The 26,346-nt window shown below is 33.5% G+C and overlaps 2 protein-coding genes across 3 annotated transcripts in view; both read left to right on the top strand.

The window, feature by feature from the left end:
- LOC137814053 (insulin-degrading enzyme-like 1, peroxisomal) overlaps positions 1-9,788 on the top strand; it is a 28,095-nt gene extending 18,307 nt beyond the window's left edge. For both annotated transcript variants that reach the window (XM_068616588.1, XM_068616589.1), the window contains exons 20-26: positions 3,813-4,014; positions 4,091-4,299; positions 4,741-4,865; positions 4,948-4,999; positions 5,089-5,175; positions 9,077-9,199; positions 9,355-9,788. In XM_068616588.1, coding sequence (XP_068472689.1) covers positions 3,813-4,014; positions 4,091-4,299; positions 4,741-4,865; positions 4,948-4,999; positions 5,089-5,175; positions 9,077-9,199; positions 9,355-9,597 — 1,041 coding nt within the window. In that variant the 3' untranslated portion in view covers positions 9,598-9,788. The remainder of the gene's footprint in view (positions 1-3,812; positions 4,015-4,090; positions 4,300-4,740; positions 4,866-4,947; positions 5,000-5,088; positions 5,176-9,076; positions 9,200-9,354) is intronic.
- Positions 9,789-18,226: 8,438 nt separating this feature from the next.
- On the top strand, positions 18,227-19,468 carry LOC137815985 (uncharacterized). Its single transcript, XM_068619092.1, has one exon. The coding sequence runs from the start codon at positions 18,227-18,229 to the stop codon at positions 19,466-19,468; it is 1,242 nt and encodes a 413-aa protein (XP_068475193.1).
- Positions 19,469-26,346: the final 6,878 nt, after the last annotated feature.

Here is a 26,346-nt window from a genome sequence, read left to right as displayed (position 1 = left end):
ACAATTTTGGTAATTTAAATATTATAATTTAGGGAGTTTTGTGTGTAATTTCTAATTGGGTCAGTGTTATTAAAAATTATTTTCTGAATTTTAATGGTTGGTTGATATCAAGAACCTAATTAGAATTTCTTAAACTTGGGCTCAGTTTTTAATTTTAGTTTTAAAATCCTGTGTCTGAATCCAACATACTGTTATAGTATGTTATGAAGTTCCCAACAGTAATGACAAAATCAGACTCATTTATGGTGTTTTAAAATATAAAGTTTTATGTTAACATTGAGAAGATACAAGTAACAATAGATTAGAAGCTATAAGGACCATGAATCCATGATGCAATTCTTCAGCTTGGTGATATGAATCTTGAGTTGTAGAGATAGTGTTTGAATCACACATGGTTGTGAGAATCACAAATAAATCATTAGTTGTATACAAGTCTGTACTTTTCTTTTTTTTCTGTGAAATGAAATAATAAAAGTTCAGCTTGTTATTCTTGTTCATTTGATCTAAAACGATAAAATCTCATTCAAATCGTTTGATTCTTCAACTGGTCACAACACCTTGCTGCCAAAGGCCATTGATCTCACCTGGCTGATTAGGCTATTTTTGCAGCCAAAATTGCAAAATGGCCAACAGAGTAGCAAATCATACTGCAGTGCAAATGTACAGCCTCCTTTGTGCCACTTAAGTTGTACTTGCTGGTGGTGGGTTGATAAGGAAGATGACCCACATCCCTAAAGTCAAACTACAATCAACTGCATTCTTTTTTTCTTAAGTTAGGAAAATTTTATATTTAAGCTCCAATACAAATACCACCAAATTATGATTTTTTACTTTTGGCCATAAGTTCTATTGAACCATTTTATTCATATAGGATTCCTAATCTCTTTGTTAGCTAGATTCATTATAATTGTAAAAAATATGATTTCATCTTAGTAATTAGGGAAATATGTACAGCTAAACTAATGATTAGATATATTCTCCATTGTTACTCATTATTATTAGGTTTCTCTATATACTTTGAATGATTATAAAGAAAAGATTTACGTGTGTGACACACTTCACAACAACAAAAATACTCTTTATGGTAGAGCAAGGTTTTCCTTTTCTTTTTCTGCAGTGCACCGTTCACGTGCGCTGTATCTGAGACAGTCTCCCCAATGTGCTTGTCCTTCTCCAACGAATCACTTTTGGGCTTTGTTAGGCACTGGTTTGGCACCGGTTTGGCACTAGTTTGGTACCATGACTTCTTCTAATTTGGCTTTCATTCAATATCTCATGACTTTCACCACCAATCATCTACCATCACATGGAACATATCATAAAAGAGAAAAGAAAAGAATACTATTAAAATAAATGAAAAATAAAAAATAGATTAAATAATCCCTTGTGTATATTGAACAGAGAGTAATGTTTATATAGAGAAAAAACATACAAAAAATATGGGCTAAGCCCATTACATGGAAAGAAATATCTGACAATATCTAATAATATCTAATGATATCTAACAAATACAAAACATGGGTGGACCAAACCAAAACCCATGTAAGAAAAAGGAACACAACCTAAATACGAAATAAAGGAAATCGGTATCTGTTATGGAAAAAATCCAAATTAAGACAAGGAGGCAGAACAAAGTACCAACAAAAGTCTAACTTATTATCAACACCCAAATTAGCCAATTTATCAGCACAATTATTTCCTTCCCTAAAAATATGAGAAACTTTTGAAATCCATGCAAACACATATCTGCATACGCCTTCTCCACCTCCCTCTAAGAGTTCAAGGAACCACTTCTACAAAAGAAAAAGTTTGACAAAGCAAAGTAAAATCACTCTCCAACAAAGGTTTCTGAACCCAACCCTCTGAGCATTATCAATGGCAAGAATAGCCCCCATGACCTCAGCATACAAGGCATTATGATTCCCCAAAAACACCAGAAAAAGCACCAATATATTCCCTGACTCCCTCTAAGATTCCCGCACAAGCAGTAGGGCCTGGAGACCTCCGAGCAGCATTGTCAGTTTTCACTTTAGTCCCACCCATAGTAGGGAAGTCCCAATACACTTGCACAGGAACAAAGACCTTACAAGGTTTGTGCTAATGCCAAAAAACTTCAAGGCAGAGAAGTCCATATGATTAGACATACATTTTTAGACATATTACCTGAAATCTGAATGCAGTTATGTGAAGGGCAGAGATCATACTGATTCACTGTTGAAATCTAGTATGATTCCTCATCCTTCATATCATCCAGAGAGAAAAGGTGATAGCAACAAGCTTATGTGCTTAATAATAGGGCTACCGGGATATTTAAGAAAAGTTATAAAACCAGAACATTAAAAATGATTAAGATCAGGAAAGATATTTTGAAGCCAGGACCAAATTGGAATGTTATGATACATATTCTTTCATACATAGAAATATTCACCAGGTCATGGTTTAATATGTGCATAAGAAATTCCAATATTGTTTGTTCTTTTTGTTGAATTGGAAGAAAATATCTTTAAAGTTACAAGAGGATATGGTAATCATTACATGTGTGCTGCTGTAAGATACTATAGATCTCTTTGTAATCATTACTTTAAGGATATAGTTCTCTATATATGGATGTTTATGTACTACATTCAATTCAATAAGAACTTTTCTCTCATACAGCTGAATTCTTTTCAAGTATTTTAATGCTAATTGGGCAAAATCACCATGAGATTGTGGGTCCACTTCTTGATATTGTCTTTTCATTAGTGGGAACTTGATTTCTTGGAGGAGCAAGAAGTAGGAAATAGTTCCTAAGTCTGGTGTTGAAGTTGAGTACTGTGCTATGGCAGTAGTTGCATGTGAGATTACATGACTTAAGCAACTTTTCCTTCAATTAAAATTTGAAGATACACAAGATACTTGACTAATATGTGACAAGGAAGCTTCCATTCACATTACATCAAAGACAATTTTCCATGAGCGGACTGAACACATAAAAGTTGAGAGAAGGTGCTCTCTAGAGAAATCATTACTGACTTTGTCAACTCACCAACTACATGTTCACTAAATCTGTAAACAGCTCTCGTATTGATCACATTTGTAACATGCTTGACTCATGACATACATGCTACAACTTGAGGGGGAGTGTAAAACATATGATCTAATCTTAGTAATTAGGAAAATATTTACAATTGAGAATTAAGGATATTCTCCATTATTAGCCATTTTTAGGTTTCCCTATACTATCTTTTTGAATTATTATAAATAAAGGATTTTTATATATGATCACAATTTAAACAAAGAAACTCTTTCATAATACTTTTTTTTTTTCAAATTTAAACAAATATATTTTCTAACCATGATATTTTGAAACTTATGTCACTTTGTTAGCTATTTAACTTCACAATGCTAATATACAAATATGTGTGTGCGTTTTTCTTTGTATTAAATTTCTCTAGGAGTCATGTTTTATTATTGATCATGAATCTTATGATTTATGACTCGATTCCATTCATGACTTAGAAAATGGGCCTTCCAATTCACAATTTATATCCCATCTCAACTATCATGATAAAGGCCTGATATTAAAAAATGAATTAAACTAAAATTAAATACCAAATACAGAAAACAAAGTAAAGGAAATTATGATAAATCCGTGAAATCCAGGGAGCCATATCCTATTTTATATCATAATAAGAAGATATGCTTACAGATGAATATGAACATTTCAGTATTTGATTTATAAATTATCTATATCAACATTATTATGATAAAAATTTTTCTTGATTTTTTAATTTCTCTATCCATATTTATCTTTTCATATACCATTTTATCAGGAAATGGTAACCAAGAAATATCAGAATATGAAATACCAACAACCTTATCAGCAGGCTATGTACTATTGCTCTTTGATCTTACAAGATCATACCTGGCCTTGGACAGAACAACTCGACATACTTCCTGCTCTTCAAGTTGAAGATATTGCTAAATTTGTACCATTAATGCTCTCGAGGACATTTTTAGACTTCTATATAGCAGGTTCTTAGGCCTTTCTCTCTCTTTATGGATGGCAAGAGTTACTTTTATTTCAACTGGAATGAAATTTTATGTACAGGGAACATTGAAAGCCATGAAGCAGAGTCGATAGTCAAGCACATTGATGATGCTCTCTTTAATTGTTCAAAACCTGTGTGTAAGCCTTTATTCTCATCTCAACATTTGGCCAACCGAGTTGTTAAACTTGAACGTGGCATGAGTTACTTCTACCCTTCAGAATGTCTTAATCCTGAAAATGAGAATTCTGCTCTTCTGCACTACATACAGGTAAATTTTGCGATAGTTTTTTGTTCATGATTTGTATTAAGATATGTCTGGCTGCCTAGACTGATATGCATTATGCCATCCAAATATCACTTTTGACTGGAAAAGCAAGTTGTTAGCTTATGCCTATTTTACCTAATTTATTTTGGCTGTGAATAGATTTCAAATGATGCCAACAAACCGAGTAACATCGATGAACCTGGCTTTTGAAAGCTATACTGTTAGTATATTACTTTAATTAGTCTCTTTAGTGTAGTCATGAAAATTGACTCTGAAAATCATCTGGATGGGAACCCTAAGCCAAAACATTCAGTTTTTTCTGTCTACATATTGAGAAATGTATTATTCTCCTACTCTTTTGGCCTGGCCATTTGATCAGATTTTAGTTTTTTCATTGTAATTTTGAAGCCATTGTTTCTTATTGCCCTCCAATTGAATTTGTAGGTTGGTCGTGATGACTTTAAGCTTAATGTTAAACTTCAGCTTTTTGCTCTTGTTGCAAAGCAACCAACCTTTCATCAGCTACGATCTGTTGAGCAGCTGGGGTACATTACTGTGCTCTTGCAGAGGTATGTTGATCTGCAGCATCCTGTATGTATTCAGCTTGGAAGACTTACACTTGTTTTTAACTTCAAATTTAAACATGTGTAGGAATGATTGTGGTATACGTGGACTACAGTTTATTATCCAATCCACAGTAAAGGTATCTTCCTACTTGGAACTTGGAAATAATCTAAAATAATTTTCAAATAATGACTTATGCTTAAGCCCAGCATTTTACTTGCTTCTCAGTCTCCCGGGAACATTGAACAAAGGGTTGAGGCATTTCTCAAAATGTTTGAGACCAAGCTTTATGAGATGACAATTGATGAATTCAAGGTTTGATAGCTCTATTAATATTCTATTTAGCTTGCTGCAAATGTTGTTCCCTAATCATGATTGAAATATTCAATAATGAATACTTCTCCATACATACGCTTGTCCTACACCTTGTGAGCTTTGAATTCAATTCTCTCTGGAAGCATTACAAACATAGATCTTATGGATCGTAAAGGATATACATGTAGGATCTATATCTAAGAAAGTAGACTTTGAGTCTAACACAACCCCTACAAAACTAGTTTGGATGGTGAGGTTTACATTTACTCATATTTTAATTTGGTTATATTTCTAGTCAATGTTCTCTAACACACTCTCACACTAAAGATTAGACGTCTCAAGTGTGATATTAAATATTTGTGAGTGGTCCAATAGTGAATGACATGATAGGTCTAACAAATCTTGCTACGATAGACTCTTGTAACATTTTAGAAAGTGGACTTTAAATCTGACCTAACCTCACAAAATTGACTTATAGACTATAATTTGCTTTTACCTCCAGTTGATATGAGATCTTAACACACTCTCACGCTGAGGATTAGATGATATTTGTAGGTAGTTTGATAGTGGTCCGATAGTAGGTAGATAATACAAGTCCAGGTCTTGTTGTAGGATAGACTCTTATAACACTTATTGAAAAACTCAAAGGGAGAAAACAATAGGTGTAATAAGAGAACACGTCAAGTTTGAAAGTGAATAAATTCATTCTTATTATTTCTCATTGCATACATTGGATATATATATATATATAGATGAGTTGGGTATAAGTCTAACAAATCTTGCTACGATAGACTCTTGTAACATTTTAGAAAGTGGACTTTAAATCTGACCTAACCTCACAAAATTGACTTATAGACTATAATTTGCTCTTACCTCCAGTTGATATGAGATCTTAACACACTCTCACGCTGAGGATTAGATGATATTTGTAGGTAGTTTGATAGTGGTCCGATAGTAGGTAGATAATACAAGTCCAGGTCTTGTTGTAGGATAGACTCTTATAACACTTATTGGAAAACTCAAAGGGAGAAAACAATAGGTGTAATAAGAGAACACGTCAAGTTTGAAAGTGAATAAATTCATTCTTATTATTTCTCATTGCATACATTGGATATATATATATATATAGATGAGTTGGGTATAAGTCTAACAAATCTTGCTACGATAGACTCTTGTAACATTTTAGAAAGTGGACTTTAAATCTGACCTAACCTCACAAAATTGACTTATAGACTATAATTTGCTCTTACCTCCAGTTGATATGAGATCTTAACACACTCTCACGCTGAGGATTAGATGATATTTGTAGGTAGTTTGATAGTGGTCCGATAGTAGGTAGATAATACAAGTCCAGGTCTTGTTGTAGGATAGACTCTTATAACACTTATTGGAAAACTCAAAGGGAGAAAACAATAGGTGTAATAAGAGAACACGTCAAGTTTGAAAGTGAATAAATTCTTTCTTATTATTTCTCATTGCATACATTGGATATATATATATATATAGATGAGTTGGGTATTTTCGGAAATAAATAGCACCTACTTTAATAAACAAAATCCCTTAGATTGTGGGACTGTTATGCTAGAAATAAAACAATATACAACAAAATATACAGAATTAAAATCAATAAATACTGAATTAAAACTAATAAGAATAAAATTTGAAACTTCCTAAAATATCTCAACACCCCCCCCCCCAAGCTGGTGAATAAGTATTCTCCATTCCTAGCTTGGATATAATTTTCTCAAAGTTGTTGTTCAGCCCCTTGGTGAGTATGTCTGCAATCTGTTCTTGAGTAGACACATATGGAGTGCAAATCATGCCATTGTCAAGTTTTTCTTTGATAAAATGTCTGTCCACTTCAATATGTTTAGTCCTATCATGTTACATTGGGGTGTGACTTATGCTGATGGAAGAGAATTGCACATATTTTATAGATTTCACTTGGATTAAGAATTGAATTAACAATTATGGTGATTGTAATTGGACAAGAACTTAACAAAGTGGTTAAGTAAGTGTGAATGTTCTCTTCAAAGAGAAAAGAAAAAGACTCACACAATGACAATATGAATTCGAAAGAAAAAGAACTCAAAAGAAAATAGAATGGGCGAAAATGGAAAACATGGAATTAGAGAAGAAGAATGCAAAACTTAGATGGTTGAAGACTTCCATGGAGGTGGAGGAATGGAGGAGGTTACACCACTTGGAGGAGAGGAATTCCATGGTAAGTGATGAAGAGAGTCGCCACTTGAAGCATCTTGCCAAGATAAGACTCAGAATTTTAGACACTAAAAAAATCACTCACGCTGAGTTTCATTACTCAAAATATATTGAGAATTACAAGAGGGGGTGGCCACCTATTTATAGTGTAGGTGCCATGAGGTTTAGGGAGTGGAGGGAAATTCAAATTCAAATTAAACATGCTTAAGCTCCCTAATTCTGCGCCACTAAAAGTGGATCTAAGAGAGTCATGCTTCTCACATTTAAGCATGTGCTTAATGTGGGAAGTGTGACTAGGGGCTGCACATGGGAGACCTTCTACATGTTAGGGTTTATGTATGGCCCATGAACAAGCCCAATTTTTATGCTTTTAACACCTCCTAAAAAGATTAAAAGAAAGAGTAGTTGGTATCCTCACCCATGCTCTAGTGTTCTGCTCTTGATGATCTTCTGAGGGATGGTGGGGCCTTGTGTCTTAGCCTGAGATGCTTGACCTAGCCTTGAATATTATTTTTTGCTCTTGGTCATCTTCTTGTAAAGTTGGACTAGTTTAGATGGTGATGCTATGCTCCTTTCATGGTTACATTAATACTCAGTGACAGTCTTGGTACCCTTCTTCGCAAGCATGGTTTTTACCTTTACATAATACATTTGTGCAGCATATTTTGCCTTAGAATAGGTTTGCTCTATTGCAATCCATATTGGTTTGGCTGAATTAAGGTACAAACATGTGTCCCTGATTTCTATAACCATTGAATTCCATAACCACGCCATTATCATAGAGTCTTCTTCATCCCATGACTTGAAAGTAGGATCATCTTCAACAGGAGCATCATCAGTTTCGACCGAGATGAACATTCAATTAATACACACAATCAGAGTTTGATACATCTCAAGTTTGAAAGAGAATAAATTCTTTCTTATTATTTCTCATTACATACATTTGATATATATATATACATAGATGAGTTGAGTATTTTCGGAAATAAATAGCTCCTACTCTAATAAACAGAATCCCTTAGATTGTAGGACTGTTATGCTAAATAAAATAAGATACAACAAAATATACAGCATTAAAACCAATAAATATAGAAGAATTGAAACTAATAAGAATAAAATCTGAAACTTCCTAAAATATCTCAACAGAACACAATTTACAGGGGACTTGGGAGTACTGCATGTGGCCAATCCATATACAGAACAGTGGTGTTACCCAAACCGGTGGATGAATCATTACTCTATAATAGGAAGTCATTAAGTCAATGCATTAAATTATGATATTCTTAAGATCCATTATTATACTGAAACTAAACTTAAATTTGTTGTCAATTTGTAGCTGAAACGGTATGTATTAAATTTTCAGTGGAACAGGAACATTAACTGGCAGAAGGTTATGTTTGCTAAATATATTGCTTTCTCTCACGTTCCATGACTATGGATAAGTTCAAATTAGGAGAGTTAGAATCAATAAATTTTATTCAGTCGTCATTTTCATATGTGTGTGCATATATATATATCAATTTGGCTATGCAATATATCTGCTATTGGACCTGCACTGTTACTTGAAAACCAATCTTGAGTATTTACTTCACAGTTTAAGCTTAACAAATCATTATAATCTGTGTTGGTAATTGTGTTTTACATACTTTATTCATGTGACTTCTGTAATGCATGTATGCAGAGTAATGTAAATGCTTTGATAGATATGAAGCTAGAGAAACACAAAAATTTGAGGGAAGAATCATCATTCTTCTGGCGAGAGATTAACGATGGTACTTTGAGGTTTGATAGGAGAGACTATGAGGTATATACTTCTTTCTGTTGGATGAATTTAGGAATTAAAGTTGGATGAATTGACTTGAAAATTGAACTTAGTGAAGAAACTCATATTTAACTAATGAATGGTTTGGCACTACACTTGAATTGCATTAGTGATACTATTGTATGGATTTGGAACAGGTTGAAGCATTAAGGCAGCTCACTCTTCAAGAATTGATAGATTTCTTCAATGAATACGTGAAAGTTGGTGCACCTCGAAAGAAAACTTTAAGTGTACGAGTTCATGGGAACCGGCATTCATCTGATTACAAAGCAGAAGTCTCAGAATCACACTTGGCCAGAATAGATAATATCTTTACTTTTAGAAGATCACAGTCTCTTTATGGTTCTTTTAAAGGACTCTCTGGGCAGATGAAATTATAGAGACATCCTCCAGGTTTAAAACTTCCTCACCTTAAAGGAATATTTAATCGAAATAACACTAGTAATATTGGGCACTCTCATAAGCTTGGATAAAAATACCCCCGTTTCTTCACAACTGTTGAAGAACAACCATTCTCAATTTAGATATCATTGTGGTCTACCCTAGTATTAATGAAAATGGTCTTTCCCAATTTGCTTGTGCTTATATATTTTCAGAAATGCTTGCAGAAGTATTTTTTTCGTATCTACTGAGAGTAATATTTTTTAGATTTGCTCACAAGTAAAACAGTCACGGTTGAAAAATAAATAAGAAAGATTTTGATAACCATTTTTTTCTTAAAATCTACTTGATAATTTTCTATAATACATTGTTATATTTAGATCATGATGATAATAATAAGTATGAATAAAATTTTGAAATAAAAATATACAATAGTAGTGTTATAAAATCAAAAGGTATCAACATATCATAACTCTAATAAATGAGATTATTTCTACATGATTTTCACAATTTTTTTATTGAATTTTTTTTGTTGAAAAAATTTGTTATGGAGTTTCTTTTCTTTGATTTTTGGTTTTGATCACATAAAAATAGAAGGCCCAATTTTATTTTTTTTTGTTGCTGACTGAAGGTGGTGATGGTTGTGGTGGTGGTGGTGGTTTGTGGTGATGTCATTTTTAGGTGAGTTTTTGACTTCTTTACGCATGGGTGGCATTGATTTTTTGTGTTCCAAATAGGTAATCCAACAACGGATTATATAATATATAAGTTTCAATATAAAGTAATTATGTGCTGGGTTATGGAACATGGAACTAAATCTTGGATTCGGAATAATATTCTGATTTAATTTGTAATACACCATTGTATTTTGGATTAGATAACCTGGAAAGTTAATCCGAATCTGAAATATAAGCACTGAATTTTAAAACTTATGGATTAGTTAATTCGAACATATACTGAATCTGAAAATGAAGCAAAACTCATGAGCACATGTTCCATAATTTGTAATTTAGTAGTTATTTTTTTAGTTAAAAAATGACTTATGGATTATCCAATCCAGCAGTTTTATTTTTTAGTTAGCAAATGACTTATAGATTACCCAATTCAAAAGTTATTTTTTAGTTATCAAATGACTTATAGATCCAGAAGCTATTTTTTAGTTATAAATTTTTTAGTTATAAATTTTTTAGTTATAATTTTTTTAGTTATAAATGATTTGTGGATTACCCAATCTGAAAACTATTTTTGAGTTATCAAATGAGTTACGAATTACTCAATTCGGAAGGAAAATTGAATGATGTTTTTAATTTGCATAATTATATGAATTTGAATGAAAAATAGAACAAAATGAAAATTTATGTTTTATTCATGAAGGTGGAAGTATGGACATGGAGGTTGGATTGTTTACAAAATGATATGATGAAATAAAAATTATGTGCAATATGGAAGACATAGTGAATTTTGTGCTTGAACATGAATTGGTTCTAGTGGACTATAGTACCCATTTTACATCAGTTGAGGTGAATAACATTAATTTCATTCATGTTTATTGCATTATAATTTGAAGAAGTGATTTTGTAGTATTGTTAGAATAACTTTGTGTGAGTGTCCTTCGTGGGAAGACTTACTTCGGTGGGTCTGTAGGGTTGGATATGGACTTGGTTTCGTTATTGTCATTATTAAGTCTGACACAAGAAATGAAAAGCAAGGGAGAAAGACATATGTCTTGTTAGGTTATTGAGGGGGGAGGGGGGGGTAGTTGTAGAAAGTACAAGGATGGTTTGAAGGTTACTGTAATTGGTACTAAAAAAATGTCATTGTTCCTCTAAATGTGAGATAAACCAATTGGAAAGGGTGAATGTTTGGTACGTAAGGTAATATGTGGTACTCATAATTATGATTTGTATGATACATTAGTTGGTCATCCATATGCAGGCAGATTAAAAACGAATGAACTTTCCATGCTTGTTGACATGACTAAAGGCATGATTAAGCCAGGTAAATACTACATACTTTGAAGGAAAATAACGAGGATAATATAACAACAATATAATAGGTATACAATGCAAGATATTTGTGCAAGCGATCAATTAGAGGACGTAGAACTTAATTACAATAGTTAATGATGTTGTTAGACCATGACAACTATCTTCATTGGAGTATGTGACATGAGTCTTCCAATGTTGTTAGTGATATTTTTTGGACTTATCCTAATGCTATGAAACTTATGAATGCATTTTACATTGTATTATTGATGGATATGACCTACAAAATGAACAAATATCGACTATCTTTGCTTGAGATTGTCGGTGTGACTTGTACAAGTTTTCTCCTTCTCTGCTAATTTTGCGTTGTAATTTAACAAGAAAAAAAATAACTTCATTTGGGCACTACAAAAATGTAGAAGATTATTGTTAACATTGCATGTGGGGTTTGAAGTCATTTTTTGTGATAAAGATCTTGCTCGGATGAATGTCATCAATATTGTGTCTTCTAAAACAACGAATCTTCTTTGTCGGTTTCACATAAATAAAAATGTCAAAACAAAATGTAGAGAGAGAAAGAAGAGAAAGAGTAAAGTAAAGTAAATTTAGATTTAAATTTTAATATTTGATATTATTTAGTGAAAGATATAATAGTAAATTCGACTTTAGTATATCGTGACTAAGAAGTGATTGAAGTATAATATGTTCACATCTAACACTTTTTTACACTCACTTTATAACTAATAATATTATTATTTTAATATTTTTTTTTTTATATTATTTAATTATAAATTTATTTTTTATTATATATATATATATATTAACTTTCGAAGTGCTGTGTAGAGTGTCAAATTGTCAACTCAATTCAACATACCTTTCAAAGATGTTCTCAGAAAGGTTGAACTTGATTTTCTGGTTGAAAGAACAATTATAAAAATATGAAAAATGTTAGAAAATGTCTCTAAACAAATAAATAAGAAATATATATATAAAAAATCATTATTGCATACCTTAATTACAAAGAAGATATAAATAAATTATGGTTTGAACATATTCAAATTTAAAATTGCAAAAACAAATATCTGAATTTGATGGGTCAGAGTCTGATATAATCTATCGTTAGCTCATGGGATTGGTGAATTCAATCCAATTCATTAAGGAAGGTTAGATGGGTAATCCATTGACTTTAATCTGTTTTAACATTCTCAAATATCGAGCACTTTGAGTTTATCACAAAGAAAAATGTTGTAAGAGATTTGGTTAGTACAGCATGAGTATGATCATGGACAGGAATATGAAAACATGGAAGAGATTTGTTTGTTGATGGCACATTAGTCGCACCTCGGACAACTGTCACTTTCTTATATTACCAAACTTTTATATAAGAAGCAATTAGTATTTCTTTCAAGGTTTAGTTTTGAATAACAGAGTATAGTTTTCGTTCTCTCTGTTTTTACTTCTTTTTGTTTCTTATTATCTCATTTCTTCTGGTACTTCTACATTTTTAATATAGTATCACGAGCTTGAAGATCCATCAATGGAGCCACTCAAAATCCTATCTTCTCCATTTCCGCTACTCCTTCCTTTCATCCAATTTTTGAGAAATTGAATGATTCTAATTTTCTTCTATTTAGGCAACAAGTTGAATCGGTAATTAATTTGCATAAACTTCAATGTTTTGTTGCGGTTTCTTACCAAAAAGGATCGTCTAGCAGGAAGCAAAATCCGGCATACTACAATTTGGAACATGATCAAGTCCTTTTGTCGTGGCTTCAATGGACTCTCTTCCTCGATTTTATCACGGCTTAGGTTGTGTTCACTCATCAAATTTCGGAGCAGCTTCATGAATATTTTTAGAAACAGACGCGTGTGAAATCACAACAGTTACAAATGGAGCTTTTTAGCATTAATTTCTTCTTCGCATCAAATTATTGTTGATGCCCTTGGTTCTTGCGGTTATCATGTTCTTCCTCGCAAACACTTGTTACCATATGTTTGATTATTACTTTTGCTCTTAAGAATTCTTTCATCCACTCAACATGCCTTTTTAAATTATTATCTTCAAGAAATTATTTGCATGCAACAACCACCGAGTTTGAAGATCATGATAATCTCTTGTGCAGACTTAACAAAGTTATATATGGACTTAAGCATGCTCCAAAACAACGATTTGATAGACTAAAGAACCGCTTCTTCAGCTTAGGTTTTCTGCTAATAAGTGTGATTCCTCCTTGTTTATCTACAACGCAAACCATAGCATTGTATACGTTTTGGTTTATGTAAATGATGTTATAATTATTGGCAATTCAGTGTTTCTGCTTCAGCAACTTATTTCCCAGTTTCATTTTAATTTTTCTCTTAAACAATTGGGAAAATTAGACTATTTTCTTGGCATAGAAATCAAATCTACGCATGATGGCTCTCTTCTTTTAACTCAAAAGCAAATATATTAGAAATCTTCTACAAAATAATAAGATGAATGAACCTCCGAACTCACTAAAACTAAAAGTGGTTCATATTATTTTAATGACCCTACTCTTATAATCAATTGGTGGTACTCTTCATTATCTTAATGTTACTCGACCAGAGTTGAATTATATTGTGAATAAAGTTTGTCAGTTTATAGCAAATCCTATGGATTCTCATTGGATACTCATTGGATAGTTGTTAAGGGCATTTTGAGAGATACTTAAGGGTTGTGTCCATCATGATTTACATCTTCAAGTTGCTCCTTCACAACTATTTTTTCACTAAGTGATTATGTGGATGTACTGTTTACCGTAAATAAGTGAGAGGATATCTGTCATTTAGATCTAGGGTTGTATAGAGAAGAGAAGAAAATGATATACCTTTAATAAGTAAATATCCTTTCTTGGAGAATGAAAAGATGTAGAGGAAAAGACAAGTGAGCATGAATTATTTTCGAATTTATTCTCATTTATTTTATTCTACTGCTTTGTAGTATTTTTTTATTTTCCATTACAGTAAGATTTTTTAATATAAAAAATAGTATTTTTATTTATTTATATAAAATGTGATTTATTTTTATTTTAAAATATTATTTGATGTTAAATTTTTTATTTAATTTTTTATTGTGTTTATATTAATATTTTTTTATAATTATTATCTTTACGAGTTATAATTTATTTGATAATAATTTGTTATGAAATTTTTTTTTATGGTTAATTATATTATACTTTTTTTGTTGTAGTATTTTTATTTTTCATTACTACATAGTTTTTATTATTAAAAAAATAATATTTTATTTATTTATATAAAATCTGTTTTTTCAATTTTGTAGCATATGTAAATATTTTAATAAATTACTTGAAATTCTGTTTTTTATTTAATTTATTGAATACATAATTTTTTCTAATTATAATTTTAAAATTATACCTATTTACATTTTATACATATTTATTTTTAATTATAATTTTTAAATCTGAAAGATATTTATTTTTAGACAAAAATAACTCATTTCGTTATTAAATTTTTTTAACAAGCAAGAGTAAATTTTGTAAAATAACATTTTATATATTTAAAAAAAATTAAAATTATATATCTGAGAGTCATCGCATCACTCAAACTCTCATAATTTTTTTCTTATACACACCCATTCTAATACCCAAATCCAAACAATCTCGCTTTTTTCACATTTTCATCTCACATCCTCAGACATTCACTCTCTCAAATCCTCACACATCTCCTCTTCAATCCAAACCCACAAACTCTTTATAATATGATTGAAATTCTAATCTTGATAGTGCTCCACCTCAGGTGCAGTGATTTCTTTTGGTCCAAATCTAGTCTCTTTGGTGGTCCAAGAAAAACTTGTTTTGCTAGATCATCCACAAAAGTTATGTCACTGTCTGGCTAGTGCTACTGCTGAAATTACTTGAATTCAAACACTTTTAACGGAATTATCAGTTCCTCCCTAGTTTCAACATTATACAATAATAATCAAAGTGTTGTGACAGTTACTCATAATCCTATTCTTCACTCCAGAACTATAACATATTGAAATTAATTTCTTTGTCAAAGAGAAAGTTTTATATAAGAATCTTCAAAGTTTATCATATCCCTGTTGTAGATCAATGAGTCGATAGGCTAGAATAGAGATGGAGAGAGAGAGTGAGTGGCACATCGTGAGGAAGATAGGTTCTGGGTTGAAGAAATCAAGTGTTAACTTTTTCTTCACGAATTTCCCTCTTGAATACGAAGAGGAGGACATGTGTAGAGTGTTCAGAGATGGGGAAGAGTCGTTGACGTGTTTATCTCCCGAAGATTGAATAAAAAAAACCAGAGATTTGGTTTTGTCAAGTTTCAAGATGTGGTAGATGTCGTAGATCTGGAAAGGAGATTGGATTCTGTCTGGATCGGTTACTGGAAAGTAAGGGTAAATAGTCTGAAATACAGCAGGGATAGAGAGCCAAGGCATGTTAGGAATGTAGAACCCAAACCAAAAGTTAGTAGAGTCAGAATGCCAAGGAAGAAATGGGATGTAGAACCCAACGTAAATCAGAGTCATAATGTTTGGAAGGAAAAGTTATCATATTCTGCTGCTGTGGAGAAAGGTTGTAAGGGGGAAAAAGGAATAAGAACCCAATAGCGTTCAAGGCAGAGGTGCAACACTCGAAGTGGTTAGATAATTGTTTCATTGGTAGAACTGTGGAACCAAGTAAGGCTAAGGATTTGAAGAAAAGTTTTATCTTGGGTGGATTTAAGTTTATTCGTGTGCGGTTTCTGGGAGGTAACTGTGTGCTATTGTCTGGAGAAGATGCGAGTTTGATTAAAAAGACCATTAAAGAGTGATTTGAATCAATCTTTGAATCGATTAACCCTTGGGAGAAAGATTTTATGGTGTCGGAAAAATTTGTTTGGGCTCGCATTAGAGGGCTGCCCCTGAATCTGTGGAGTAGACATAGTTTGGAAAGTATTGTGTTTATGGTCAGAACACTTGTAGAAATTGATAAGGATACTTTGGAGATGGAAGAACTAGAATTTGCAAGAGTCTTAATTAAACTGCCTGTAGCAAGGGAGGTTCGTTGGACAAACTGTATGAAGGTTAATGAGACCATGTGTCAAATAGCCATTGAAGAAGAACCTGTCAATAAAGTAAAAAGATGTCTTTTTGGTGAATAGGAAAGCAACTCTGATGATGGTGAACTCGGAAGTTTCGTAGGGAGGGAGTGTAGTGAATCAGAAGAGTTAGAATTTGGTAGTAATTTAAATTTTCATGGAGATATGAGGGAGGACCCGACGATGGAGGAGGCGGAAGGGCTTCTCCGCAGGAAGGCACGAAAGCCATATGCGGTTGCAGTAGACAGGAGTGATGACGTGGATGTTCAGCAAATTAGTGGGTTACAAAATGCTTGGCATAGTAATGAGGTAATTGATGATTTAGATGGCCAAGACGGGTGCATTAATGAGGTAGTTGACGAAGTAGAGGGTTGATTAAAGATTATAACGTTGCACTTAATGAGGTGGGTGGTCAGAGGCAAACCCTAATAGAGATAAAAGTCTATTTGTTGATATTGGTCCTCTTGAGTGTGATTGGGCCCAATTCCAAACGTTAGAGACGAGGTGTGTTTAGCTGAAACTGGCCCAATCCTTAGTGAAACTGAATTATCTGGAGTTGGAAGTAAGGCTGACATGGCCCTAGGTCAACCTAACAGCGACCACCATCCCCCGCCGGTAGCGGTTGCCGGTGACGAGGGGGTTTTTGCGGCGACGGCGTCTGTGCTGGGTGGCACGACTGCATGAACGGTGGCCATCTCTACGGCGACGGTGGCTGCGCGGAGTGGCACACGAACGGAGGTCACCTCCGCCGCCCACAGTGTTGCGTTTGTGCGGGGTGGCACGACTGCACGAACGGTGGCCATCTCTGCGACGACGGTGGCTGCACAGAGTGGCACACGAACGGAGGTCACCTCCGTCGCCCACTGTGTTGTGTCTTCGTCCTCTGCTTGCGAGCTTAGTCATGATGTTCGTATGGAGGGCTCCTCCGCCGTTTGTGATCTTGAGTCACCATTTTCCGCCTTTGGTAACACTTGAATGGCTGCCGCACGCGAAGCTGCGTTGACGGCTTCTTCGTCCTGCCTAGTCGCGCCTGCTACGCCTACCGGAGACGTCGACTTGGTGGTGGCGGAAACTTCCTCGGAATCTGGTAGCAACCCTGCGTATTCTCTGGTGGTCCGTAGGCCGTTGTGCATGGCTGCAACAATTTCTAGGGGCATATTTGTGAGCCCTGTGGGGAACTTGCTTATTCATCGTCAAATTGCAGCGATACCCGGTGCTGGATAGAGGTTGATGGAAGTTGGAGAATGTAGCAAAACAAGTCACAAGAGGTGGGGGTCTACACGTATTGATGGACTCAAAGAACTATCTCACAAAATAGATGTAAGGTTAGTATCTAGTTCTACCGCTTTTACTAATAACGATACTAAAAACTGTTTGGTTTGGTTAAATGATGAGAAGTTGAAAGCATATAGAATATGGAATTCAGGAAAGAAAGTAGGATACTCTCGTTTTGGAAACGAGGATGATATTTTAAACAGGTTAAAGAGTCTGGAAGAAAGGGATAATGTGAAGGAGGGATTAGGTTGGGATGGGCGAAATGTTGTTAATGATGAAACTGATTAGTATGAATATTAGGGGTTTGGGAGGAAGGATAAAAAGAAAGTATATTAGCGATCTCTTTAAAAAACAACAAGTTGGATTTATCTGTCTGGAGGAAACAAAATGTGAACATATTAGTAAGGAAAGGTGTTATCAAATTTGGGGTTCAAATGAAATTGAGTGCATTGAGGTTGGAGTTGTTAATAATGGTGGAGGGATAATCACTATGTGGAAGAAAGATTGCTTTGAATTGAAAAGATACAGAAGTGGGAACAACTTTTCAATTATTGAAGGAATATGGAAGGTAGGAAAGCCAATAGAAATAACAATAGCTAATGTTTACTGTGGCGGTACTTTAAGAGAAAAGACAATTATTTGGGACGAGATAAGTGAGATAAGCAAAAGTCACCCAATAAAACTGTGGTGCGTAGCTGAAGATTTTAATTCTATTAGAAGTGTTGGGAAGAGAAGATGTCAAAATTATAATGTCAATTATAGTAGTGAAATACGAAGTTTTAATAAGTTTATTGAAGATTCTAGTCTGGTTGATATTTCATTGGTGGGTAGAAAGTTTACTTGGTATAAACCTAATGGGACAGTGAAGAACATAATAGATAGAATTTTAGTCTCCCTTGAATGGTTAGAGAAGTGGTCGGGAAGCAAATTGTATGTGGAAGGGAGATCGATTTCGGACCACTGTTCTTTGATTTTAAAGGAGATAAACATCAACTGGGGTCCAAAACCATTTAGATGTCTCGATGTTTGGCAAAAAGATGCCCGATTTAAGGAACTCGTAAGGAATAAGTGGGCAAACTATGACATTAGGGGAAACGGTTTGTACGTTTTAAAGGAGAAATTGAAAAGGTTAAAGTTTGACATAAGGAATTTGAACAAATTTGTCTTTGGAGATGTTAATAAACAAAGAGTGGAATTGGAAAAGAGAGTCCAAGAACTGGATGGAAAAGATGATGAGGGAGAGTTGAGTGTGGTAGACAGAGAGGAGAGAAGACAACTGTTAGCTGATTTGGGGCAAGTCAGAGTTAAACAAGAGGCGATCTTACAGCAAAAAGCAAGGTTGAGTTGGATAAGTCAGGGTGATTTGAATACAAAATTTTACCATTCAAGTATTAAGTGGAGGAGGATGCAAAACGGGATTAATGGTCTCAAGGTTGGAGATCAGTGGTGTGAAGATCCAGCTGAAGTAAAAGCTAGAGTGAAGGAATTTTTTGAGGGCAGATTCAGTGGGGGGGGGGAGTTAACTGGTTAGATTGGATAATGTTCAGTTTAAGGGCATATCTAGGGAGGATAATGAAATGTTGGTTGGAATTATATTTGAAGAGGAAGTTAAGGAGGTAGTTTGGAATTGTGACAGCTCCAAAAGTCCTGGACCGGATGGTTTTAATTTTAGCTTTATAAAATTTTGTTGGGACATTTTAAAAGGAGATGTTATGAGTGCGGTACAAAGGTTTGCAGAGGGTGGAAGTTGGCCGAAAGGTACTAATGCCTCCTTTATTACCCTTGTTCCAAAGGTTGCAAATCCACAACAACTGAATGATTTTAGACCGATTTCTTTGGTGGGTTGTGTGTATAAGATTATCTCTAAAATCCTTTCTTCAAGGTTGAAAAGGGTACTAAACAAAGTTATTGACCCCAGGCAGTCTGTAATCTTAGAAGGAAGGGGTTTGTTGGATAGCGTGTTAATGGCTAACGAGACCCTTGAGGAGATAAAAAGGAAAAAGAAAGAATGTGTGGTGTTTAAGGTGGATTATGAAAAGGCATATGATTCAGTAAGTTGAGAGTTTATTTACTACATGCTAGGAAGATTGGGTTTTTGTGGTAAGTCGATTGAATGGATAAAAAACTGTTTAGAATCATCCTCAATATCTGTGTTAGTAAATGGAAGTCCAACAACTAAGTTTAAACCTTTGAAGGGCATAAGACAAGGGGATCTTTTAACACCTTTCCTTTTCTTAATTGCGGCTGAAGGACTTGCAGGGGTAGTTAGACAGGTGGAAGAAAAAATGTTAGTAGAAAGTATTGAGGTCGGGAAAAGTGAGTAAAGGTGAGTATGCTGCAATATGAAGACGACACTCTATTCTTCTGTAAAGCCTCAATCCAAAGTGTTCTGAATTTAAAGGCTATTCTGAAAGTGTTTTGAACTTGCCTCTGGTCTTAAGGTTAATTATTCCAAGAGTAAGGTTGGTGGAGTGGGTGTGAATATGGATCAGACGATGATTTTCGCCTCTATTCTTAATTGTGACATTATGAAGGCACCTTTCAGTTACCTGGGGTGATGGTAGGCAGGAATCATAAGAGATGTGGCTTTTGGGAAGCTATGCTCACTAAATTACGGAATAGGTTGAGCGCGTGGAAAGGGAAATCCCTCTCTTTGGCAGGCAGATTATGTCTAATCAAATCGGTGCTTACGTCCTTACCACTCTTTTATGTTTCCCTATTTTGTATGCCAACAATTGTGATGAGGGAAGTGAAAAGGATACAAAAAAACTTTTTGTGGGATTGGGGGTCAGAGAACAGGAAAATTGCTTGGGTAGCGTGGGAGAAGATGTGTCAATCGAAAGATAAAGGCGGATTAGGGGTCATTGACATAGGAAAGTTTTGTTGAAGATGGTTACTGCCCCTTCAAGATTGTGTTTGATGAAGACTTATATGTACATTTCATTTGTATTTTGCTTTGCTTTAAGTGTGTCTTAGGTAGTGCTTAGAGGTTGTCTAAGAGTGGGCTTTTTGCTGAGTAACTCACCTCATAACCACTGGCCATGTGATAAGAACAAATATAAGTTTTCTTAAACTGTTTTTCACATGTTTTACACAAAAACACGTTTACTGCATAAAATAAATTTGTTCTTCTCTAAATAAACAGATTCATTTTTTTCACTGATGCCTTGGCTAAGTCTTATAAAAATTAGATTTTGTGCATCAGGTATTTTGACTAAGTCTTCTTCTTTTCAAAACGACTGAGTTTTAAATTGTTAAACTTTCTCTGTTTTCGTTTTGAATAATAAATCTGTTCATCTGTAAATGAATAGATTCTTTTTGTCTCTGGTGCCATGTCAAGCTTAAACGTTTTTCAGTTTTATCTCAGCACCAGAATGGTTGACTAAGTCTCCTCACTTAACAAATTCTCTAACTGCTTTTGAAAATAAATCTGTTCATTTTATTTTCAATCTGTTCATTTTATAACAGCTTTAACTGTTTTTCAAAAATCTGTTATAAGTTGGCTTTCTATAAAATGCAAACTTGTTTCTGAGATTAATACCAATTCATACATTTGCAAAAACAAGTTTTGACAGCAGAGAGTTAAGTGTTTACAAAGGATTAGCATTTGTTCTTCAAAGATTTAAAAAATCACAAAGTGCTTGTTCTTGGTTTGGTTCCAAAAGCTTGGTGTGAGGTGCAGCTACTGTTCTAGCAATCTTGCCTACTGGTTTAAGGCAGATCTTTGTATCCTCAATCAGGTGTAGTCGTTTCACTTCTCATTTCTTGTAATAGGTTGGTTGAACACTCTTCTTGATAGGTGTTCTTGAAGAGTGGGTGTGTGTGTGCTGAAATAGGTTTTTTTTCAGCAAGAGTACCTAAGTTCTTGTAGGTTTCAAGAACAGTGGGAATTGTACTTGGTTGTACTGTGTGTTAGTGATTTCCACCTGTTGTTGGTGAAGACTGGATGTAGCTCAGTTGAGTGAACCAGTATAACTGCTTGTGTTCATTCTCTCTCACTCTCTGCAATTTCGTTTCTGCATAATTGATAAAACAACAAAGAAATAAATCTGTTCAATTGAAAATAAATCTGTTCTTTCTGGGCACTGTGCATACTGTTCTTAATTTCTGAAAAAGTTGTTTGAATCTGATAAGAACATATATAATCTGCTAAAAGCCATTGGAACAGATTGACTGTGATAGGTTGCTCAAGAAATTGTCAAAGCTATTAATTGAACCTTAAACAATTGCTTAAAGTGGAAGCTTGCTGTTCTGTGATTCATTGTTCTTAATTTATGGAAAATTGCTTGACATCAAGAAGAACACTCATAGTTTGTTAAAAGCCACTGGAACAGGTTGTTTGTAAAGGTTACTCAATTAATTAGTATGCTATCAATTGAACCTTAATCACTTGCTTGAAATTGAAGCTTGCTGTTTTGTGTTTCACTGTTTTTCAATCTGATATCTGTGTGTGTGCATCTGGAAATTCTATCTGCATAATCTTGTGATTAACCTTGTTGTATTAAAAGCGTTTCAAACTAAAATAGTGCTGAAATAAATCTGTTCATTTTCACATAAATCGATTTATTTTCTGTAAAACTGGGTTAAACACTGTTTCTGCGAGAAAGTTCTAAAAGGTCAATTCACCCCCCCCTCTTGAAATTTGGCACTATTAAACCCAACAAGTTTAACTTGGCTCTTCTAGGGAAATGGATTTGGAGACTTAAGTCTGAAGAGAGAAGTTTATGGAAGGTTATTCTAGAGTCCAAGTATGGTGGGTGGAGGGGATTAAAATCTCAAGGTCAGATTTGCAAGGAGTCGTTGTGGTGGAGGGACCTTAGGAAGGTATGGTACCTAGAGGGGTGAGGTAATGATTTTGAAGATAGAGGTCGATGCGAAGTAGGGGACGAGAAAGAAATCAGGTTATGGGAGGATAAATGGTTGGACAACGTTCCTCTACTGCATAAATTCCCTAGGCTTTTTTCGATTTCCTTGGATACTGGTTGTACTCTCTCACAAGTTGGGGTTTGGAATAATAATAATTGGTCGTGGAAGCTGCGGTGGAGAAGGAACCTTTTTGTGTGGGAATCCAGTCTGGCTGATCTTCTGATGCAGTTGTTGGATAACAAGAGGTTAACAAGATAGGGTGGAGTTAAGCCCGATAAATGGATATGGAGGGGAGTGGATTCTACGGACTTCTCTGTGAAGGCAACATATCAGTTTCTCATGGGGGAGGAGACTGTTATGGGTGAGGAACTATTTGCGAAATTCATGACTCTAAAAACTTTACCTTCGACACAATTTACAGCTTGGAGGGTGCTATGTAATGTCATTCCCACTAAGGACAATCTTTCGAGACGTGGTTTACCTTTGATGAGTGATCGGTGCCCCTTGTGTGGTGTGGAAGAAGAGTCGGTAAGACATTTATTTTTTGAATGTAGGATCTCTTGGAGAATTTGGGGTATGTGCCTCGAGTGGTTGGGGTTTTCTTCAGTTCTACATCGTGATGCACAAATGCATTTTAGGATGTTCAATCCTATAGGCTTGAATCACACCTTTATCAGGTGCTGGGGGGGCATTTGGGTAGGTATTGTAAGTGAAATTTGGAATCACAGGAATAAGGTTGTGTTTGAGAATGGGCAGGTGGACCTAGTGGAGGTTTTTACTGTGGTACAAAGGAAGACTTGGTCTTGGATCACAACAAAAGAAAAATTGGTCGTTTTCTCCTACTCAAACTGGTGTTTGGAACCTCATTGTTGTATGAGGTATTTGAAAGACTGATTTTTTGCGATATTTAACTAACGAATTTGCCCAGACTTGGTAGTAGTGGTGTGTTTTGTGCAGGTTTCATCAGGTACTCCTATCTGACAAGGTTGGATTGAGGTGTGTGGCCTTGGGTTGCGCTTGGAAAGTGTCCGTGTTGTGTGCAGGTCTGAAAGGATTTCTCTGGTTATGTATGAGTTTGTTGGTATTGGCACTTAGGTTTTTGGTGTTCTTCAGCCTGCTGCAAAGACTTTGTTTGTTGTTGGGTGTTGTGTCCTATTCTAAGGGTGTGATCTCTTTGGTGGATTTCTTTTTGGCGTACTTGTCCCTCTTGTAGGATCGGTGTGTCGAGTTTTGACACTTAGTTTGGCACCTTTGCCTGCTGGAAAAGATCCTGTTTAGTTGTGGAGTGCATGTCCTATATTGAGAGTGTGATTTGTTGGTGGGTTGATGTAACTGTATTTGTTGGGTTCCTATATCTCGAACTGGTTTATTATTGTTGGTTTGTAGTGTATTATTTGTTGGATCATGTGTTGGTAGAGTGTTAGGAAACTTGTTTTGGGTGTTTTGTATAAGGGTTAAGAGACACCCCTGAAATGTCTCATTTTATTTTATTTATTCTTTGCTAATAAAAAAAAAATCAATGAGTCGATGCTTTTATTAAACCTCTTTCTCGTGTTCGGTTTCTTTTTTTCCAAACTCAATGTTGTTGAATCTATTTCTAATTTTCATCCACTTGATTCCTCAGTTACATCAAGGAGAAACCAAGCTATAACGGTTAACCCAAATATAACCAAAGTAGCTAATTGAAAATATATCTATTTGCAAGTGTAAACAAGAAAACCTGGAAAGTTGGTTGAAGCTCCTTCACGGTAACCATGCTCACAATATTGCCATTGCATCTCTCATGTTTGTTACTCTCCTTTGTTCACTATAAAAGAAATTATTAAATAAAAGTTATTTTTAAAAATAAAAATAATTAGTAACTATATTAATATTTAATTAATAATTAAAAATTATTGATATATAAAAAAAATAAAAAATAATTTATAAATTTTATTAATAATAAAAATTACTTTAAATATCAATAATTTTTTTTTAAATTAATTTTTACTTAATAATTTTTTTACAGTGATTGTCACTTAAAATAAGGCTTGTTCCTGTATTATTTAGGTAGGGAAACTTTTTACTGTAATATCCTTGTTTTTAAATAACCATATTAATTATTTGATCTTTACCTTAAAATAAGAATTAGCAAATTTTATACTTTTAAAATTTTTTTTATATCTTAGATAAAATTTAAATGTTAGAAAATAAATTAAGTAATTTTTAAGAAACATTATGATTAAATAAATTGAAAATAATAATACAAATAAATAATTAAAATATTAATTAATTAATAAAATTTATATTTTTAATTAATAGTAATAATGATAATATTAAAAACCTTCTAATGGATAATATAAAATAATAATAATAATATTTAAAATATTATTCAAAACATTATTGAAGATATTATGTGAAACATTAAAATAAAAGAAAAATTAAATTTATTTTTACAGTTAAGCATTGGTTCTAGTTTTATTTATTTATTTTTTATTTTTAGTTAAGCATTAGTCCTGTTTACTTATTTATATATTTATTTTTATCTTTAGTTGCACACTAATTTTATTTATTTATTTTTATCTTAAGTTACAGATTTATCGTATTTGTTTATTATTACATCCAGCTACGCATTGGTTTTATTTATCTTTCCCTCCAGTTACGCATTGATAATATTTATTTATTTATATTTATCTCTAGTCAAGCATTGGTCCTATTTTTTTTTTTATTTTTTTTTACCTCTAGTCACGCATTAGTCTTGTTTATTTCTTTAAATTTTTCTTATTTTATTTTTCTATAATATAGTGATTCATATTTAATTATTTAAAGTTTTTGCTTTATTTCTTATTTTATTTTATTATAAATTATTAGAAATATAATTTTTTAACTCAAAGAAATATATAAAGTAATAATAAAATAAAGTAAAATTAATTATTATTTTTATTTAATGAGTTTGGATAAAAGAAAATCGCTTATATGCTTTATTATTATTTGTATATTTTTTTGTATGAATGTTGTGCATAGATTAATCATCATCATACTATGTGATTTTGAAATTAAGAGTAATAATTTGTTGCATTAAGTTAAAATCAGATTAATGTATGAGTCTTTGTATTTGGAAAGTCACAGTTTGGTACACTGCAAAATAAAAGATAATGAGATCTACCGAAGTTACCCAAGTAGGTGAAATATCTTAATAGTTCATAATAATGTCCTCAATTAAGATATTCATAGACCAAATTTGACACTATGATACTTGCTCAACATTGCCAATGTTAGTCAATATACATCGTTTTATTAACAGAAGAACTCTCGAGAAAAATAATTATAATTGTACTAATATTTTTTATGAGAATTACTCAACTACCTACTTCTTTCCAAGTAACTTTTGATGTTTATAGTGAATCATCAAAAATGGAATATGGATTCATATGTGTCATAAAGTGAGATTATGACATAGGCTCTATTACTATGGTTATAGGTCAAGTCATAGATCCTGTTGTTTGTTAAGTTTATTAAGATTGATATTTAAGATTTATAAAGACATCACTTCTTTCCATGTTT

The sequence above is a fragment of the Phaseolus vulgaris genome, chromosome 1 (assembly GCF_000499845.2).
Source record: "Phaseolus vulgaris cultivar G19833 chromosome 1, P. vulgaris v2.0, whole genome shotgun sequence".
Classification (NCBI taxonomy): domain Eukaryota; kingdom Viridiplantae; phylum Streptophyta; class Magnoliopsida; order Fabales; family Fabaceae; genus Phaseolus; species Phaseolus vulgaris.
This window is presented reverse-complemented; position numbering and strand designations above follow the sequence as displayed.